Source organism: Branchiostoma lanceolatum, chromosome 18, assembly GCF_035083965.1.
Source record: "Branchiostoma lanceolatum isolate klBraLanc5 chromosome 18, klBraLanc5.hap2, whole genome shotgun sequence".
Taxonomy (NCBI): Eukaryota; Metazoa; Chordata; class Leptocardii; order Amphioxiformes; family Branchiostomatidae; genus Branchiostoma; species Branchiostoma lanceolatum.
The window spans coordinates 3,148,459-3,163,375 of NC_089739.1; the positions used below are offsets into that span (position 1 = coordinate 3,148,459).

At 38.3% G+C, this 14,917-nt stretch overlaps 1 protein-coding gene across 4 annotated transcripts in view; it reads left to right on the top strand.

The window, feature by feature from the left end:
* Positions 1–14,917, top strand: part of LOC136423822 (dual specificity tyrosine-phosphorylation-regulated kinase 4-like) — a 59,604-nt gene that overhangs the window by 17,864 nt on the left and 26,823 nt on the right. The window contains exon 1 of one of the 4 annotated variants that reach the window (XM_066412160.1): positions 2,574–3,026. The exons of the other annotated variants lie outside the window; for them this stretch is intronic. Coding sequence (XP_066268257.1) covers positions 2,970–3,026 — 57 coding nt within the window. The 5' untranslated portion in view covers positions 2,574–2,969. Of the gene's footprint in view, positions 1–2,573; positions 3,027–14,917 lie in introns of those variants that run through there. 4 annotated transcript variants of the gene reach the window in all.

The following is a 14,917-nucleotide window of genomic DNA, read 5'->3' on the forward strand; positions in this document are numbered from 1 at the left end:
TGACTGCCAGTGCTGAAAGAATTTCTTCAATGACAGTTGATTAAGATGCTTGCAGCTTCATCTCAATATCCATCCATGAGTTATCCCATGTATTTCAAGCGTCTGTTATTCCAGCTCCATTTACGCAGGTGTTCTTTCTAAAGGAGACTGTTGCCATGAAAATCCAATCAAGTCTTCAACAATGCTTGAATTTGTCTCTAATATTGTGGTAAATCCTGAAACAGGGAAGCCTTTTCATTTTGATAATCCTGAAGAGACCAACATGAGCTCTTCTTTTTGTCGAGGGGTATAATTTTACAGTTACGATGTTGTCTTTTGTGTTATCAGGAAAAAAAGATCACCATTGAAAAATACCTTGGCAGATTTCACTTATTCTTCATCACAGATGATGTCCTGGGACATTTCTACATTAAAAAAAACACACTCAAAACAGACATGATACTATGAATAAATGAAATTAATTTTGTTATTTTTTAAAACACAAGGCAAGTTTGAAAAATGAATCTAATTAACTGTTAAGTCAATATCTGTAAGTAACACAAAACAGGAGAAAAGAAATAAATATAGACATGATAGAGCAAAGATTTCTCATTTTATTGAAATGTTACAATATATTTTCTAAGTTGAAATTAGATTTTAGATAATACAAATGTATCCGAACTGTATTTTCAAATCAAAAGTAGCGAAGTCAGTACTATACTAGACATAAGTACAATGATCATATAAATATATTCTTTATGACATTATTGTGATGCTAGCACGGTGTCGTATTTCTTGGTACAAGTTCAAGTTTTAGACTTGTATAACATGTTTTGTTTTTACCACCTGGCTTCTTCTGTTGTTAAAAGTTGATTAAAACATGTTTGTATTTCCCACTTGTTTTTCTGACAAAAAGCCTCCAACCTAGGAATATAACAGGTTGGACAGGTGTGTCGAGTCTTTATCAGGCCCGATAATTGCCTATTGTGTAGCACCAAATGATGACCTATTGATGTGTAAGTTCCAATTTGCATAACCATGCAACCTGTAGGGAGGACTATTCTCCTGGGTTGTTGTTTTGCAGTTGTTCAACTTCCAATTGATTGACTGCATTGTGTTGCTGTTTAACTTAAATGCTGTTTTGATGGAGAAGACATGTAGAAAATTACTGTAAAAGAGGGAAGGTTTGCGGTTGTTTATGTTTGTATATTTATTGGGGACCTCTTCACCACAAACTTAAAACCAATGCAAACATTTCTCCTTTTACAGTAAAGTATTATAGTTTCAACTTACTTACTTTACTTTGGTCGCGCTCCCGCTCGAACCAAGCTTGAAAACTTCCTCCATTCCACCCTATCCTCCATCAGGGACTTGACTTGACATGTATAGTTTCAACAGTGAACTTAAAACCACTTCGCAAAACTTTCAAGTTTCACACGATGTGAAAAATAATGAAGAACGGACACAATTTTAACAAAAACATTTTTCTTCTTTTATTATAAACAAACTTTGTAACTGTCATTGCAGAACCTGTTACTAAGGCACCACTTTTTATTGCTTCTCTTCTGTTGTCAAGCAATAAACTAAAAAAACAGCTTGATTTATATGAGTGTAAGTGACAACAAAGCCCTCCAAACAATTTCCTTCACTGCTATGTGCATCATAAAAGGTTCATGTTAACTTCATTAAACACACAATCATTCCTATGATGAATGTACCAATATCCAAACAAAATACTTGCAGGCTTTGTTGTATCCTGGATCAGGAAGATATACATGCATATCAAATATGTGTTGCTAAGCAAAAACTGTTCTAACTAACTAAGACTCTAGTTTAGTATACTTGAAGCACTTTGTATTAATTTCTGTAACACAATGTAAAAAAACAACAACTGCAGGAACATACTGTAAATTCCTTTACTTTCACTGTTTGGTTTATTTTCATTTCATAATATGAGAAGTTTGTAGAAAGTAGCCACACAAAATGTGACATATTTGCGGTGTCATGTGGGAGAAAGGTCAGTGTCACTGCAAAAATTGCGAAAATAAAACCATTGCAAAATGTCTAAAATTTACATTTAACAGAGCTGCCATAGTGGCCTTGAAGATGACTAGGATGTGGTAGGGTATTTAAGGACAAGGGTGTGGTAGTAAGTTTATGGCCTTAGATGGCCTTAGATCAATTTGTATAGTACAGTTTTTCACAAAGAACTTACTTTCCTTTGTAATATCTCTACTTCTTATCAAATATCATCAACATTTGAAAAAAAATTCCTGTCATCATAATGATTACCAGAAATGTCCTTTTTTTGTCAGTAGCACTTTAAATTCAAGGATTAGCTCTCTCGAATGGAAATGATAATTGTAAAAGATGTCTGGGGGTTTGGAGAACAAGATATGGCATGCAATTATACCATAAATCATAGCTGTCAGGTCGGATCGGGTGTTGAGAAGCCTTTGGTGCGAGCTGATGCATGATTAATGTGCCTACAGGACGTCACAATTCCCTTGTGGACCTTTGCACTGTGCCTGACAATCTAGCCTGAGTTTGTATGGACGGACTAGCATTAGACTCTGAAGCTTGGATGTACAAAGTGTTGTCTTGACAGACAGAACATCCGGTGTCTTGCTCTTTTATTCACCCGGACACAAAAGCAGCACAACTTCTGTGTAAGCCCCCGGGCTCTGTGGCTTGTGCCGCCGCGGTTGCCTAGGAGACGCCGGCGGGGTGACGTCTACACCTGTACACTCTGCCCACCTGCGAGCCACACGACACCTGAGTGGCTCTCCACCGCGACCTAACAACACCGACCGATGTCTCAACCCTCTCCTGTTTCACCCCTATTCATACGTCTGCCACAGCAGTGAGGAGTACTTGGCATTGTTAGACACTAAACGATTGGCTGCCTCCCTGGCTGGAACTGGAAGGACTTTTCTTTGTTCCCTGTGGTAGTTCTGGACTCCTAATCCTCTTGGGGGAAAGAACTGCACATGGAAAAGTCTGCCTTCAAGGTTGTCCCCATGTCGAGGCACTACAAACTTCAGTCGGTGAGTCCTTTGCACTTCTCTGTTTAGACAACTCGTAAGAGGAGGGTTTGGTTAACCATTGTAGACAAGTAAGCCCCGTACAACACTTTTAGGTATGCCCATTTTCTTTGCATGGGGCGACTTGAGTCTGCGCTGACAGACGTGCACCAACTGCCTCAGCCATGGCTAGTGCTGCGTTTTGCTCCACACGTTTTGCGTTGGAAGACTTTGAAGGAAAACGTTGTGTTGTGTATAAGTTTCTAATTGTTCACCTCACTGTTTGTTGGAAAAACACGGGGCCTCACCCGCCTGGTTACATTTGTAACATAAGACAAGACCACCAAATTATGAGCTTACTTCCAGAGCTGTAGCTTAGGCAGCCTTTCATTTACTTGCTGCAAAACATGTGGTGCATTTAGGTAACAAGTGTGAAGTATGGATTTCTCAATTTTTTTTTACTTAACTGGTGAGGAATTAGCTAAAACAGAAGTTTAGATACCAGTCACTAGAATTCAAGGCTCCATTGGAAGTATGGCAACAGGTTTCTTGTGTGAATTGTCCGAATGATATCTGTGCGTACAATGCATATAGCCATCAAACTAAGGTAAAACATCTGTTTACAACAAGACTAGTATTAGTGTCCATATCACAGAATATTTTCTTTCTTTGGTACAGAAAGAATGTTTTAGCAAGAAAATTAAAGGACAGACTCTGAGTTTTTCTGTAAAGTACCAGAGAGGCTACAATGTAAGTCATAACTTCACTGTGGCAATATGAAGTAGAAAAGAAATTCAACAAATCCACCACAAAATCTCTTTTCTTTAATGTAGACGGTAGCACTTTTCAAGATCAAGAAAAACTTCTGGCCCGGACAAATTAGAAGGAAAGAGCCTCTGTGGTAGTTAAATCTTGCTTTGTCAATAACAAAAGTAATGAAAAAAAAGGCCAAGAAAAAAACTTCTTAGGTGTTAAACTCAGAATCAGTTATCTTGCCTGAAGTTCACAATCACATCATCTTTTAAATTGGCTTCTACAACGATGCAAAGTTATCATTTCATGGTGTTCTAACTGTCTAGATTTAAAGGGGTTGTTTAGAATTCCTCCCAAGCAGATGTTAGCTACTCGAGCTCCAGCCAACCACTTTGAGAAAAGTCTTTGATCAAACTCCTTCAAGTTTTCCACAATAAGATCCCATAAAGACAAACATTTTCTTAAGTATACTGCTCGAAGCTTCTGTAAACAACAGTGCAGGTGGCCAAGATCTTAATATATGGACTGTCTGAATGGCATGTGTGTAATATCCAAAACAGCTATTTTAGATCTCGCCAGGGGGTAGAAACTAACTCAAACCACCTGTTTACTGAACTCTCCATCCTCTTGAACCACTGTAATATTCTTGACTTACTGTAAATGCCTTTATGTTTGCACGGATTTAGAAAATGGAGTGTTCGCAATGGTTTTATATATAAATGGTTCATTCAGGAATTGATACATACAGAATTTAAAACAGCATTGCAGCCGATGTTAACTTCTTTTTGAGTTCGCAGTTGAGACGGTAGGCGCGCAGAATAAGCATTTACCTGGTAATTTTAAGTTCACCCCAAAAACCTTAAACATTAAATGGCCGCAAATATTTCAACATTTACTGTAACTGTGCTCTTGTGTATTACGGTAGAGTGCATTCAAGTTTGTAGGGATTTAATGTTGCGGTAGGGAGAAAATGGAGTGTTCGTGGTGGTTTTAAGTTTGCGGTTGAAACAAGGGCGTAGGCGGGCAGAAGACAGAATAAGCATTTTCTTGGTAATTTTAAGTTCACCGCAAAAACCTTACACATTAAATGACTGCGAAAATTTCAACATTTACTGTAACTTTGCTCTTATGTATTACTGTAAAATGCATTTAAGCTCATGGGGATTTGATGTTGCGGTAGGGAGAAAATGGAGTGTTTGTGATTGTTTTAAGTTCGCAGTTGAAACAAGGGATTAGGCGGACAGAAGACAGAATAAGCATTTTCCCGTTGGTTTTAAGTTTACTGTGAAAAACAGGAACATTGAACCACCAACAAAATTTAAACTTTTGCCGTAACTTTGCTCTTATGTATTAACCTTATGATTTATAACTTAGATTGACAAAAATTCAATGTTTGGGGGCAGACAAAATGGTTGCTACCTAGGCAAGATCAACCGATGTTGACTAAACTCTTAATTCTCTATAACTGTTGTGTGGAAACTTAATGTTCTTCTGATAGCCCACTGCTTTCATGTGCTTGTTATGTTATATATCTTAAAATCAAGATATCGTGCATCGTATAACTGTGTGTCTGTTTTAAGGAAAAGAAAGCTGTCGCAGATCTGCAATATCAAAGACAGTGTTTTTAACCTTTAGGCTAGCACACTGAAGTAGCCGTTTGGCACCCAATTCTTTATTGGTTACAGAGTTAGGCAGCAGAGAGAAGGTTAAAACGGACAAAATGTAGTTCTGTGAAGTCTTTTTTATTTGATGATTTAGAGCCAAGTGTGGGAATTTATTGTCAAATCCATGTCACAGGCGTTTAGGAAATGAAAAATTTGATGCAGCTTGAAGGTACTTGAAAAGCGTGTTCTTATATCAGAACTTGAGAAAGAGAGGGCCTTTTTCAAATGTCTCACATCTAGTATAATAGAAGTGGTATATCTAATCTAGATCTAAAAAAGCATTCAATGTTTTGAGGCAAACAAAATTCCTGTTACTTAGGTACTGGGCAGTGCAGGCCTAGAAAATATAGATGGCTTGTTGGCTTTATTGACAGTACTGGAAATTACCTTTCAGTTCGTTCAAAGGACTGTGAAAACAACCGTACTGTAGATAAAGCCGTCATAAAGTGCAACCGGGTTTTTTGTGGAAACACGTACAAGAGAAACATTTTGTTTTCATTGTGGTTTTGTCATAAATTCCCCAAAGCTTGGTAGGGATGAAAATTTGAGTGCCAAGGACGTTAAATTTTAAAGACAGTAGGATTAAAGATTCAGAAGTCTAGAATGATTGGTTTGTGTTCTGTATATTTTAAGTAGAAGGGTCGGAAAATTAGCAATGTTGTAATGCAGGTATTTTGAAACATGGGGGTTGGCTATAACAGAAGACAGCGGTTTTAAGTTCTTGGTAAAAAAAAGTTCTGCAAAAGCCGCAAACATTTAACCACCACGAAAATTTCAAAATACTTACTTGGATGCAAAACCCCCAATATTATGTAGAACTTGTGCGGAATTCATACTTTTGTTATAGACAACATCAAGGCATTATGTCTGAATCATACATTTTGTGAAGTTGGTCAAAAACGAGGCCAGATATTTAGATAAGGATCCAAACTATAGACAAAGACAAAATGTTAATCATGCACCCTTTGAGCAATCTCACCAGGTGTTCCTTAAGAATGGACTTTCAACCTTGCAAGACTTCTTAGAAGGTTCGCACCATTATCTTTATGTCTGGGCTGCACAATCCAACCATTCTTCGGTTCACTTCACAGACTTATATACTATAATTTAGGGCACTCTAACGTCACGCCAGAGGCTATACGCCAGCATGAAGCCTTTCTCAGTCACGTCATGAAAGAACGAAAAAGAACCCGGTGCTATTTTCAGACCGAATAATTAGCTTGGTTCCAAAACCAGATGTGGTCGATGTGTATTTAAGTCACCTGGTCGTGTAGAGGCGAGAAAATAAAGGGCTATCGTTCGTGAGTTCAACACGTCTAGTGTTGAGGTAAAGCCATAAATTCCTTCAGAATTGGTGCTGCATTTTCTCTATGTTTTCAGTGTTAACTGTTGGGTAAATACAATCAGCAAAACCAATTTTAAAAGACACTTGAGACCACTATGGAAATGGTGCAACCTTGCTTGATTTTAGCAAATATAATCAAGAAAACTAATTTGAAGAAATACTTGAGGCTACCATGGAAACAGTGCATCCTCGCTTCAAGGTTTAAGCAGATGCAATGATCATGAAAACCAATTTCAAGAAACACTTAAGATTACCATGGAGATGATGCATCCTCACTGATAAGGATCTTAAGTTATTCATTGTACCATTTGATTAACTTCTTTAAGTGAAAGTTCAAAATTTCTTCCACAAAATATCTTTTGAAATCGGAAACAGCTAAGTGATAAACTAAGTATTCTATCCATTCCGTACAAATTTGATAACTAGAACTTTCCAATCAAAAGTTAAGCTAGCTTGTTAAACATAGATTCTATTAGTGATTTGTCCATTAATGATGATAGCATTAAAGCTCAGGCCCCTTATAATGTACTATTATGAAACCTTACCTCGTTGATAGGTTGCGCTTATCAATAAGATGACCCAGTTTGAGAGCTACATAATGTTTATGTGCTTAGTCAATCTACCAACTATCTATTGTATAACTGTATCAGATTTACACTGAAGTCTTTTATCGCTTAACTGATTTTATACAAGGTGGGAGATAGATATACAGACGGACAAAGACACCCGACCATCATTACAAGGGGCTAAAACACCTGTCCTTTCAGAGCGATGTTTATTTCTCTAGCAGTAGCTCCCCAGACAAAGTTTGCCTTTGATTTCAGTAAACATGCCTGTCCCAATTTCCGATTGTCCTGTTTCGTCAGCTTAGCGCAGGTCTTTCTTTCCCGTCTGGCATTGTTGTTTGGATAAGGCCGGGTTTTTACTATCTATAGGAGGAAAGTGACATGGCGGACAAAGGCGACGGTCCGGCTGGTAATCTAGCGGATAAAGGGAGTTGACATAGAGAGGTTGCATTACGCGTGCACGAAGAATGGAGATGTCATCGCGCGCGAGTTTGTATGTCAAGGTGGGAGTTAAAAGCCGTCTCGAAGTTTACCCGTCGCCAGAGAGGTTTAAAGACCATTCTTTAAGGCTTGGAGAAAGCGTCTATCAGGTTTAAGAGGTTGTACTGTTTAATAAGGGCGTCAGCATGTCCTTTTACAAAGAGCGCAGTAAGCCATTTTAGTTCCACATACTTTGTAGCTGGACAGTTCAACTTTGAAGTCGAGGGTAATCGTTGTGTTCAACAGAATTCAGCGTAATTGGCACCTGAATGTAGCGGAAAGCAAAGCCAGCCTGTTTCATTTGACTTAATACGTAGCTGCTGCTTAACTGGATTCAGCGTATACTAGTATGCAGAATTGACAATATCTGGCCTATGTAGAGCACTAAGCTTGTATATAAGAAGATTGACAGCATTCTAAGTAAGATCCAACTTTCATTCTTGCTTTGGATTAGTTGCAGTTTTCCTTAATAATGAGTCTGTGAATCAGACAATTTTGACAGTCAAGATTTGCGTACCTAAAAGCACGAAGCAACACAGCAATTTTAAAAGTCGATGTCGCTATTTGCTCTCTGAATCAAAACATAAGCGTTATCCAAAACAAAGGCAGTTGTTATGATCACATTACAAAGCTGTAAGGTGTCTCATTCAAGTTTGCGTGAGAAGCCCTCTTAGTACCGTTCGCTCTTTTGTTCTAGTGTTTACTGTCTATGACCAGCGTTTTGGGAATTGGCTTAGCTAATTGCAAAGGGTTGAAAGGATAAGCCCGTCAAACTGTCTTCCTGCACTGACACTGGTATAACTATAAGAGGGTCTGCATACTCTTTTCTGTAAGGCGTAGGCAGCCTATTTTTATTTCCCGTAATTTGTAGGGAAAGCCGTCTTAGTCACTTAATTTGTAGCTTGCTTGCTTAATTCGTAGCGAGGCAACAAAATTTTGTGTATATAAATCGCCCTCCTTGATTTTAGCCTAATACATAAGGGGTTCTTCGTAATCCAGCGTAAAGCATGTCGTGACCCCCCATGCACACCCTCGTATAAGTGTAAACCTACAATGTAGCTTCGGTCTGGAACGTCCTCTTGGATAGGAGTCGTAAAGCCAGAGGTCCTGTGTTTTAGGAGAGCCACACCTCGAGCAATAAGAACCCACCACACTTATCGAAAAGAGTAGGGGTCCTTCCCGGTGTGAGTGGATCAAATCTTAACTGTCAGGGTTATGTGCAACGTACAAAACTGGTGTGTTATGCCTTAAGGTTGTTTACTCGTCTCTTCACGCAAACAAACAAAAATGTGTCATATTGCACGCAGTTCTATGCCACGCACCTAAACCTGAGTCTCACTTCTTTTGCTTCAGCCGCTCTTTATCTTTGATTAATAGCTGAAACACTTCAAAACAAATTTACTTTATTTGTACTTTCTGTCACCATTAGCACTTTGCTTTTACAGGATTTGTACAATTCATTTCAATGAAGGAAGTTGATAAAAATATTTAACTATATAAGGGTTGGAAAAAGTCTGTAAAAAAACTTCTTTATAACTTAAGTTATAAAGGCATATGTATGTGTCTTATCTCCAAATTCCTTTCAAGTTTGAACTAATTAAATAACTCCCAGACTATGTAAAATGTGGTCGCAATTGAACTAGTGGAAAGGACAATTCGAGCTGATATTGGTGTCCAACAATGACTCCTCGCCCAACAAAATAACAATTGTTCTAGTTTAAAGTTCTTCTAAAGGACAAATTCCTCAAGGGAAGTAAATCACGCCTTGGCAAACAACTTGAATGTTTAATAGAGTGGAACACCGGATATAGTTGACTTTGGGTTAGTAAATTAAGCGAGAAGTGTTCTTTGTTCACCCCCCTGGGAAACTGTTGTAAAGATTAGCAATAATGAACTGATAAGGTTAATCAAATACAATACCACCTAACACTCTATTACACTTTTTGTATATTCATTGAGTGACTGATCAACGTACCGAATACTAAGTATCTAGTACCAACTCTGAAAAGAGCAAAAAATAGTCATGCCTTCAAGTAACAGATTAATCAACCCAGAATTGATATGTTCAAAAATTGTTTTCCCTAAAACTGTCACAGAGTGGAGTTCGTTGCCACCAGGAACTGTAAGAGAATCTTCACTAGATAGCTTTAAACCATGCTTACAGTTAGATGTGCAAAAGTTTGGTGTGACAGATTGGTTAGTATACTATAACCAGCTGCTGCCGTACTGTGTGCCTGCAAAGCTAATGTCTTACGCCGAAGGGCAGTTATACCGGCTGTATACAGATACAAATGTTTATGGCAACATTCAATTACCGTATGTAGTAACAGTGCTGTTATTGGGTTGTTTTCTCCTTTTCGAGACAAAACTCATAAACTATAGGGACAATGAAAAAGCTATTCAAGTCACAAGCGATTAGGCCTTGCACAAACAAAATAAAAATTGCTAGGTCTGAACTTCTGAGGGCAAGGAATTCTTGAAAGGTCTGTAAATTTTGCCTTGGTAAATAACTTGAATGTTTAATAGACTGGAACACTGGTGAGTGAGTTTGGGTGAGTAAATCAAGCTAAATGGCTTCTTTGTTTATTCCTTTTGTACAACTGTTGGGGCATTAGGAGTAGAGTGTACGTATACAATTGTACTGACAACCATTTTATCAGGTGTTGACTGATGCAGTGGTTGGTTAGTCATTACAAAAGTTCTTGAAATATCTTTAAGAGTTCTGACATTCAGAGATTCTGTTTTCAAAATTGGGATATACCTGTTTATCAGTTACTTATTAGTTAACAGTATTACTTTTATTTCATTTCAGCAATTTTCTTTTGTACTCTTTATATGACTCTCTATCTCTCTATCCAGTTTTACGTCTTTTGTTCCCCATCATCTGGGGGTTAGACGTGCATGCACATGGATGGGGGAGCCCCAGAACTCTTCATCAAGTGCAAGTCTTTTTTTGTAGCAAGAGTTTTTACGGCTGGATGCCCTTCCTAACGCCAACCCAAACCCTATTGCTGGGCTTAGGACATGGGAAATATGTGCTAAGTGCCTTTCTCAAGGGCACAACGTCTGGGTGCATGTCCGGACATGTCTGGGTATCCCACTGGGGATTGAACCTGGGTCTTATTGGTTCATAGCCGGATGCTCTGCCACTGTACCACACAGACGCCACACAGACGCCATATATACCAATTTATGTTCATTTGAAGTACAGCCAGTAGGTACCCATCTGAGTAATGAGGCTGTTGTGGTGCCTTTTGATGTGCTCAAGGCACCTCCTTAATCACTGAACCCCCACTTCACGTCCCTTCCAAAAAACGAATGCAGCTCCAACCAAGATGTCCCAGTTATGTAATTTGAACCGGTAGCTCAACTGCGAGGCTGTTACCAATTGAGCTACAGGGACATCTGAAAATTTATCCGTTTATTTTTCTTTTATTTCACTGTTTTCACTATTTCTATAAATTTGCAGCAATTTTACTTCTTCCATACATTACCCAATGGCTTACTACTATCAACTGTAGGTGTTGACAGACACACAGTTTAAGTAGTTGTAACTCAACAAGAGATGTTTTTAAAACAGCCTACGTACACGACCCTCTGTTCGGAACGCCATCGGCAAACAGCGTCGACCCCCGGGTCATGTTTGCCAAGACGGATGTTGACTTTGGCTTTGTTCTGTGTGACATGGGCTCGGAACGGATTTACACTTTTAATAATGGAGGAGGCATACTTAAGCACATGTAGTACATAGATTCCGTGCTTCATGTTTGGAAGTTATGTGCTTCCTTATATAAATGCAATGTACAGGTATATCCTGTTTAAAAATTGTTTTTGCCTTCACCAGAAGGTTTTGTTTTTGGTTAGGGTGGGTTATTGACATTTAATGCCACTGTTTACCACATTTGCGTGCGGATTTCTTATCAAAAGTACTCATAAGCGGCACAAAAATAAGCTACATGGTGATCTCTTAGTTTCACGCGCCTAGTGTAAATAGACCGATACCATAGCCCCGCCCACCTCCGTGAAAACGTAGAAATGCAAAATTAAAACATAAAAATGCAGATATTTGACGGACATGCAGTCACTCTCTCATTGGTGGAACCGCTAATTGTGATGGACTGTCAGGATCAGTCTATCAGGGCCTGGATTTTCTATCAGTTCTCACCACACAACGACATCGTATCTTTGCTCCTTTAATGTCGATATGTAATGGTATAGTGTTATTGAAACTTACTATGTGGAGGAATGACTAGAAATTGGAGTTTTTTTCATTCAAGTTTCAAGCCTCATAAAATGCTCTGGATGCCTTTAAAAACAAAAGTTCCTGTAAGCCATTGTTCATTTGTTGGGATTATCACCTGTTAAGAAAGGACGTGCTTGTTTTAAGACGCAGCTCAAGCCGTGACGGACACCTTAAGACAGTCCTGAGCATGACATACACGCACGTCCGCAATTCAGTGGAGCATGTTCACAAAATCCTCCAAGACGCAATTTCAAAATACTTTGCATTCTCGGCTGATGCCCAAACCCAGAAATACCAAGGAAGATCTCACAGAATAAATTCAACAATGTAAAATCAACATCCTGTCTTTATTTGACTGTGCATTTTAGTTTTGGACACCCAGTGTGTCATTTTTGTGGGTTAATCTGTATTTTCAGTTACATTGCGGAAGATTTTTTTTTTCGATGTAATCGCTAACTACGAGGTCCAAACTTATGTCCCCAAGAGCTATGTACCAACCAAAAATCATAACCTGATAGCTTGTCCAGATCATGAAATATCAAAACCGGGAGTTCTGCTGTAGTACCATTGAAAGCCGCCAGGAGGACAAAAGATCTAAACTTTTCAAGGTCTCATCAAGACGTACTCACATATATATACCAAGTATGATGACAATCCATCCAGCCATTTTCGAGTTATCTTGTAAACACAGACACACAGACAAACATACACATGAATGCTAAAGAAAACATACCCCATCTTGGCGACGGTAATAAAATTATAAGACAAAGACATGCATGCAAAGTATACACTACATCGTCAAGGAGAAGAAGATAGTCTTACTTAAGATCTTAAAGATAAAAGTGATACAGTGATTCAAGTGGTCCCTTATAATTTTCCCTATTGACCACCTGTCTACATAGACCAGATTTTTCAGTCCCCTGAGTGGTCTTTTTGTTACTTCTGTGTGAAGGCTATGCTGCCCCGACGGCTGACTAAGCTATGGGAGAGAGTGAGTGAGTGAGTGAGTGAGTGTGTGATAGAAATAAAAACAACAGGAGAAAAGTTTCAAACTCTGCAAATCTGCACACATCCTTGTTATTCTAAGACTTTGTCTCCGAAGGAAGTTTTCTTAAGTCAAATTTTTCTGAAAAGAGACCAACTAGGCAAGGCAGAACAGCAGCTTAGCCATGCTTTCAGAAGACAGGGAGTTCAGAAGGAAGTTTTCTCAAGGGGCGGTGATGTTAACTTGAGGGTGGAGCATCACTAATCAGCGTGACAGAAGGTATCAAGGGTGGCTGATCCCCACTAATTGGTTCAAGGCATTGCTGGGTGGACTGTTGGGGGAGGGTTTGTTTGGATAGCCATAATTGGTGTGAAATTGCTATGTTTTGCACTGATACAGCATAAAATTACATGCTGTCTCTCTAGTAGGTAAAAGTCAGGACTTGTTTGTTTTCTCAGACCTTTTTCATGTATTACCATGAAAGTTCATCTGAGTCGGTAAAATACCTATTAATGAGAAACTGTTTTCCAACTGAAAAAATTTCCCTCGCCAGACTTTTTGACCGAATCACTCATATAAACCTGTATTGGGTATTTTTCTACCCAAAAAAGGCTTCACAGAAAGGCACAGAAACAAGCTCAAACAAACATTAATGTAATAAAATCATTAAAGTTTATTGCACAACAATTTTAACAGGTACAAAATGATATACAGTAACAACAATCGATCAATATCTGCTTGTAGATTAGCCTAATATTAAGTACCTTTATTTTATCATAAAACAGCCATTAAACAACAGGCTAAGACCACTTCTCAAACACTTTGGTAACATTAATGAGTACTTTAACTGATAAAATGGCAGATATGCTTGTTACAAATTCAATGATGATAGAGATTTTTAACATCAGATTCTGAAGAATACATCAGATGCACATGAGCTGACATTGTCACCTAGGCCCACTTAATATAGGAGGTCAAGTTAGTCGAACACACGTAACCAATAGCACTGATTTATTCATGAATTGCTTGTCATACTGTCACTTTACATGATTGTACAATTGATGTGTTATAGGCATATATTGAAGGAATACAAAAATGCTCAGTTAAAGTCAACACCCTCAACAATTTTGTCATCACAAAATTTGAAAAGGTTTCTAACTTGTTGCCATTGCTATCACACGTTTTCAAAACAGTTCTAAATGTTTACTTGTTACATTTTTGCTGTGGGAGTCAAATCTGCACGACGTGGCATGCTAGGTAGAAGATATTTGGGAGTCAGTCTGTTTCCAAAACATATTGTGTGAAGGTCGGGATACATTCTTATCATGTCCAGTTATAAAAGACTCTTTTATGTACAAAAGGTAGTCTTAGAGTTTAATTTACTTTGGCTAAAGCATTATTTTTTTGCACGGATTTTGTCAATAGATCTGCCTACTGTACATGTATATCTTCCTTTTTTTACAAGCTCTTGGATACTGATACTAGTGATAGTATAAGCCAGCAAAACAAGTTGTTAAAGACTTTGCCCAAATTTTATCATTGCCAGAACTTTCAAAATCGCCAGAGAGTCAAGCATATTTTATGCTTGAAAATCTACCTGATCACATAGGATAGGGCTTGGTGCTCTGCGAACATTGGTCGATCTCTAAAAATCGTACTGTGATTGAAACGAACCCTGCCAAACTACTGCCAAATATGTCCTTGAACTAAAAAAAATCTTGCAAACTCTTTGAGCAAGCTATTTTTCTACTTTGTGACACTGGAGCACTATTCTATCCTATACTAGGCTATATCAATTTGTGTCCATGTTGCGTTGACTACAAGCCAAGTATGACGCAGGTCTTTTGACAACAATAGTGCTGTAATAATTATTGATTTA